General features: G+C 39.5%; 2 protein-coding genes across 3 annotated transcripts in view; both read left to right on the top strand.

The window, feature by feature from the left end:
* The window catches only part of LOC107744340 (transmembrane protein 136-like), a 3140-nt gene extending 1752 nt beyond the window's left edge, over nucleotides 1–1388 (top strand). The window contains exon 3 of the mRNA XM_016557920.1: nucleotides 688–1388. Coding sequence (XP_016413406.1) covers nucleotides 688–1220 — 533 coding nt within the window. The 3' untranslated portion in view covers nucleotides 1221–1388. The remainder of the gene's footprint in view (nucleotides 1–687) is intronic.
* Nucleotides 1389–3346: 1958 nt separating this feature from the next.
* The window catches only part of LOC107744318 (rho guanine nucleotide exchange factor 12-like), an 87639-nt gene continuing 84257 nt past the window's right edge, over nucleotides 3347–6728 (top strand). For both annotated transcript variants that reach the window (XM_016557891.1, XM_016557890.1), the window contains exon 1: nucleotides 3347–4779. In XM_016557891.1, the coding sequence (XP_016413377.1) occupies nucleotides 4748–4779 (32 nt within the window). In that variant the 5' untranslated portion in view covers nucleotides 3347–4747. The remainder of the gene's footprint in view (nucleotides 4780–6728) is intronic.

Raw genomic sequence — 6728 nt, 5'->3', positions numbered from 1 at the left:
GGACCCCCCAATACAGTAAAACTGCACATTTTAGAGTGGTCTTTTATTGTGGCCAGCCTAAGGCACACCTTTGCAATAATCATGCTGTCTAATCAGCGTCTTGATATGCCACACCTGTGAGGTGTGTTCTGTGAGGAGAACAATATTTGAGAGAAATAGGCCTTTTGTGTACATAGAAAAAGTCTTAGATCTTTGAGTTCAGCTCATGAAAAATGGGGGCAAAAACAAAAGTGTTGCGTTTATAATTTTGTTCAGTGTATATAAGGTCTTATTCATTGAAACAAGGTTTAAAAAAAAAAAAACTTGGGTCCTAGGATGAGATGGTCCTCACTGCAGTACACAAGATCCAGGGGTCATGGATCCAGATCCAACTCCTCCCACCTTACATATACCTAAACCTACCCATCTCCACCCCCTCCACCCCTAAACCTACCAATCTCCACCCCCTAGATGTGGATCCAACCACGCCCCCTGGGTCTTGTGTTCTGCAGTGAGGGGCTACTGCCTAGGATTGTGGTCCTGAATCTGCTAGTCGATCTGGGTAGATCAGGAGTTATTTGTATAATTCATGCAGCATGAAGCACCATTGGTGATCCACATGCTGTCTCACTTAGAGTGATGGATTATGAATTGCCTCTGTCTGTAAGGTTCATTGGATGTGACTTCTGACTCTCCTCTTGTTTCCAGGCACTGAAAACACATCTCTCCAGATCCTGGCTCTTGTGCTCAGCTTAGGATACTTCCTCTTTGACATGGCTTGGTGTGTGTATTTCCACACTGAGGGTCCGGTGATGCTGGCCCACCACACCATGAGCATCCTTGGAATCGTGCTGGCACTAGGGCTGGGCGAGTCGGGCATCGAGACCTGCGCTGTCCTGTTCGGCAGTGAGATCACCAACCCGCTCCTGCAGGCCTGCTGGTTCCTCAAGCGCATGGGACGCTATGAGAGTTTAGCAGGAGATGTGGTGGACCTGCTCTTCATTCTTCTGTTTGCCTCTGTGAGGATTGGTGTTGGGAGCAGAATGCTGTATTGTGAATTAACCTCTCTGAAGCCATCGCTTATAGTGAAAGTTGCTGGAGTGGCTATTTACACTCTCTCCTGGATCTTCATGATAGACATTGCACGTTTTGCCTGCAAGAAAACTCGCGCCAAATACAGGCGATGGAAGGAACAGTACAAGCTGGATGATGCTAATGGACATGCTGTTAAAGTCAAATAGGCCTTTCTATGCTTTAGGAATGGGAAAATTGCATTTTTGCTGATATAGCTAGAAATATTTTGTTAATTTAACAGGGTTCCATTTTAATGTATATTTAAAAAACTCACAAAAGGTGACATATCTAAAACATACCTAGAAAAATGTAAATCCAGTATAGCTATTCCTATCATTTCTGACTTTCTCAAATTTTATTAATTACTCTGCAAATTGTCCATGTCATATAAAGATTTTTCTTAATTTGAAAATGACTTTTCAAAGACATATTATGATATTACTAATTTCCACTACATATTAACATATTATTCATTTCCATTACTTTTCATAACATATTAATAGCCTATATTATTAATTTCTGTGACATATTAGGATTTTTTTTTATCTTCACAACTGTTGCATGACACACTAAGAATTTTATTTTCATGACCTTCATTTCCGTGATGTATTAAGATTTTTTAATTTCCACAAATTTTTCATGATATAATAGGATTTTAATTTTCACGACTTTCCCATCACCTATTAAGATTTTATTAATTTACATTACTTTTCCATAACATATGAATATATTACTTTCCCATGACATATTAAGATTTTTTTATTTTAAGGTTTATTAAGATTTCATATTAAGATTTTATTAAATGTCACAACTTTTCTATTAAATATTAAGATATTATTAGTTCTCATGACATTTCCAAAACAAGCAGGACTTCCTCAGACAGAACAGTACAATGGCATTACACTCATGGTGCAAATCTTCTAATGCTATTGAGCCTGTCAATGGGAGAAGGTGTCCTTGCACAATGTCATTGCTTGTTACTGCAAAAGATGGCAATGTATTTCCTCAGCAGGCAGAAAGGAGCTTCAGTGATATTTGGAGACTAAATACAATGCTGCTTCAAATTTGCAGATTTTGGAAACGCACTCACACAGTTTCTCCACCACCCTCTTCTCAAGCATGTCTGCTGCTTTTCAACTTCAATTCACCACTAATATCTTGGTCTTGTGGATTTTCAGATGCAAGTGGTTTCTTGTCACACTGCAAGACCACTGGCTTCCTGTGTAATTTACACCTGTTTATCCTTAAAGCTGCTGAGTTATGGTTGTTGAATTTAAAAGAACAGATTTAAGCAATTTAAAGGGATAGTTCACGCAAAAATGAAAGCTCTCTCATCATTTACTCACCCTCAAGTTGTTCCAAACCTGTATGAGTTTCTTTCTTCTGCTGAGTAGATATTTTTATGAATGTTGGTAACCAAACAGTTGATGTTAGCCATTGACTTCCACAGTATTTTTTCCCATTCTTTGGAAGTCAGTGGCTACCAAACATGAGTAAACTGTAATAGAATTTCCATTTTTGGGTGAACTATCCATTTAAACATTTTGTGTGATCTGTTTGAGCTGGTACTACTCTCTCTTACCTAAAGCAAAGGCTTTTGTTACAGAACAGACCCTAAACAGGAGGCAGGAAGTCATATGTATGTGATTGGTTGTAATAGCCACTGTATCCAAACAGCAGAGGAACTCTGAAATGTTAAAAATGGCTAACTATTTTGATGATGCAAGAAGGCTGTTTAGGGCTGTTTACTATGCAGATCTTTTAGACAGTATGCACGAGTCCATATGAATAAAGCCTTGCTGCACAAACAAAATACTGATATATAAAATACTAAAGATACATTTGTGGATTCAGATGAAAAGGTTAGTTGTTAACCAACTGCTGTCTTCCAAAATCTGTTTTTTTTCTGAATTGCTTTTATTTCTTTTATCTTTGTTTTCATCATACTTCGATTATAAATGATAACTTATCTCTCATGGTTCATATGGCCAGATTTTTTAAAAATTGAATATTACAATACGGCGGTTTATGCAGAATATATTTTTGTATATCGAAGTTGCAAATTATTTTCTAATATGCATAAATATTTAAATATTGATCTGCTTCTTCATCAGAATGCATCTTTTTTCAACAATCACTTTGTTTACTCTTTCCAGAATCTGGCTAATCTATTAATTTACTGCCTACTAGTTTGTCAGTACTTAACCGCTGACAACTAGTAGGCTAGTCTACAACACTTGGGAGGCGATATTGCTGTTTGCGGAAGGATACTCCAAAAGGTGGTGAAGCGTCGCAGGCGTAGGAATCCGGGATGTGATTTTACTGAAAGTCGGGAATTATCAGGATTTTTGTGATTTTTTTTCTTAATCGTTTTTAATCTTCGTACAGCGCGAAATTGACACATGTGACAACGCACATGTGTGTGTTTTCTTAATTTGCCTTTGTATAGAGACAGAGTCCTTGGTGTACAGATTTAGTTGGAAAAAGAACGGCTAAAAACTACTGAATTTCGGAAAACACGGAGACAAGAAGGGAAGGACCCGACTAAACCAAAGTTTCCAAACAAATTATTCCAAGAACAGAGGGAATCCGTTCGCGAGAGGAAAACATGTGTTGCACATCCGTCAAGTTTGGATTGTATTTTATTGCCGCTTTGAAACGAAGCTGTTTTGAGCAGAATTCCTGAACTGGGAACTAAACCGCTGCCCCTAGAGCAAACATCAAACGATTTGTAAAGTTTTCTCACGATTTTGGAGTGGAAAATATGGGAATTCTGGAAGTTGGACTAGGTAGGGAAGGGATTACAATGAAAGGTTGAACCGTGCGGATGATGCTTTAATCCATCCATTGAGTGAATTTCCCCAGATTTCCACACATTGAAGTGGCCAGGTTACACATTCTTCTGGAGAAAAAGTCCATTCAGCGTGTAAGGGGCCTAAAAAGGATGTATATTTAGTTTACAGACTTACTTTACAGTAGCAGTTCAATTGATGGTGTAGTCTGTATTGCAAATTTGCGTGTTTTTTTTTTACATTACAGAAAATTCCGCGTTTTGGATTAGGTTCATTTTAGGAATGCCGAGTTGGAAGTATTTCAGTGAGAGAAATGAAAGAAAACCGTCGAGACGGACGAAGTAACATTCGGGACTGTAATATGACCGAAGAGCTTTTGGACTGACGCGAAATGCAGCCGGACAGTCTCCTTCATTCGTAAGGCAACATATTAACAAAATATTGTTTCTCTGGCTTTACTTCCAGCCGTGGTTTGGGATTGACAAAGACGACTGTATCCAGACAGAGGCGAGGGGAAGCCTGTCGGTCGGTGTGGTGGCATTTTGGCTGGGAAAAGAATGAAGCTTCTCGGACAGAACAGAAAGCGTTTTGCTCCATTGATCATCTATGTGTTTGCGTTTAGCATCGATTTCCTTTGCTAACTCTTGTGTTCTGTAGGGCTACAGTCAAATGACTACGGGAACCAACACAGACAATCCGTGGAAATATAAAACATAAGCTTGTTACATTCAAGAGGAGACTTTACCCTTCACATCAAGACGGAACGGTCAAAATTTAAAAGTGCCACCAGGCTGTTGTTGTTTTTTGCTTATTATTATTATTTTTTCCAAATACAAAGGTATTTTACTATGGTAAAATGCTAATTGGATAAGAGCTGAAGAAAATCAAGAAAGGAAAGCCCAATGAGCAGCACACAGTCCACGCTTGCTGAGAGGTAAATGATGACATATAATATTTATTTAACGTTACATGGTTGTGTTTATGATAATGATAGTGACCTGTCTTAGGTTTATGACGCTGTTTATACATATTCAAAACACTATTGTTGAGATTAATCTGGCAGCCTTTAACAAAATATGTGATGGATGCTTTACTGTTCATGTGGGAATACACACAGAAACAATTCACTTACAAAGTGACATGGTTAAGACCATGATGTTTGGACTTGTACCATAGAAATACCATGGTATTCTTATAACTACCTCGGGATGCTGTGTAAAAACTTTGGTATATCGAAACGCTGTCATTCACTGCCATAGGTTATATAAAATACCATGGTATTACCATGTGATATTGTAACTTTACCATGGCTCTACTGTCTGTCACAGAACAAGGGTGTTTTCTTAAAGAGCTCAAAAGTTCTCAGAAATGTACTATGGTGCTAACCATGTTTTTGGTACCAGAATCATGGTATTCTTTGAAACACCTTGCATTATCATGTAAATATGATTGTACACGTATTTTTATTGTAATAATCATTTAGTATCCCAGTACACAGCAATGTACCATGGTTTTGCCATTACTGTACCATAGTACTGTGCCACAGTGCTGTTTATGTAATGCATGTTAGTCACCTGTTGAAATGGGAGAGTAGAAAATCTGCATAAATATCCCCATATAGCATGATGGATAACATTATCATGAGTGTGATGATGCAGTTTTGTTTGAAATAGTTCTGTCTGGTCTTTTATGTGTTACGTGAAGTCAAAACTGTTTCTCACAGTTTTGTGGAGTTGATAAGAATACTGATAGGCGACCTTATGACCTTGCTGCACAAATGTACTTGACTGTCTTACAGATAAACTCAATGTATGTGAATGTACACACTTTGGAGCCACTGATTTTGTATGACTGTGTGGTTTGTGTCTGTTGCTTTGTTTTGGCGATGCATTAGTCACCCAGAAGCCGGAGGGCTGACTGATGTGTGTTGATTGCACACACCTGTGTGGCCAGTCTGTCACTCCAGGTATCTCGCTGTGTTCTGCTAATGCCGAGTTCACACTGCACGATATTAGCCCGATTTTTCACTCGCATGTGAACACAGCAGCAACTGAATGCTACCCCAGATAGTCACGCAGTGTGAAAACAACTGCGATCCGACGAGTTTGAAAATCATGCAGTGTGAACTCGGCATAATGCTGCTCTTAAGAGCACAGCTGGCCTCGATGTGACTCTCTTGTTGTGGTTTTCCACCTCTTGACTTGTTACCTGTATTACTCGACCTGTAACACACGCTTCAAAGCACAAAACGCCGAAGCATGCTGGGTAAGCTAATGTGTTGTCGTCTGTGTGCGGAGTTACGCCTTGGTGCATGTTGTTTGACACTTCTGTGTTTTCACACCCACTCTTTTTTTGATTATATCCATTGTGCAAATTGCATGAACACATATGAGGTGCACAGCAGGGCTAAAGCTCTCTCAGGTAACACACGCTTCAAAGCACAAAACGCCGAAGCATGCTGGGTAAGCTAATGTGTTGTCGTCTGTGTGCGGAGTTATGCCTTGGTGCATGTTGTTTGACACTTCTGTGTTTTCACACCCACTCTTTTTTTGATTATATCCATTGTGCAAATTGCATGAACACATATGAGGTGCACAGCAGGACTAAAGCTCTCTCAGTTCAAGTGTCAGAGTCTGAGCAGGGTCTAGCTGGTGTTGTTAGGTGATGCTCTGTGATCGTGAGTAGGAAAGACAGGTCGTCTACTTCAGAGGCAAGAACGGGTCACCTGCTCTAATGCCGAGTGCACGATTTTAGCCCGATTTTTCACTCGCCGACAGGTTTTGCAAAATTGCCGACAAATGCCCGAAATCGGAGGCAAATCGGTGCTCGTTCACGCGAGTGACAATCACGCAGTGTGAATTATCAAAGACGCGATCTGAGGGA

The sequence above is a fragment of the Sinocyclocheilus rhinocerous genome, unplaced genomic scaffold, assembly GCF_001515625.1.
Source record: "Sinocyclocheilus rhinocerous isolate Xijiao unplaced genomic scaffold, SAMN03320098_v1.1 scaffold1609, whole genome shotgun sequence".
NCBI classification, from domain to species: domain Eukaryota; kingdom Metazoa; phylum Chordata; class Actinopteri; order Cypriniformes; family Cyprinidae; genus Sinocyclocheilus; species Sinocyclocheilus rhinocerous.
Note: the sequence above shows the minus strand (reverse complement) of the source record. Positions and strands in the feature narration are given on the sequence as shown.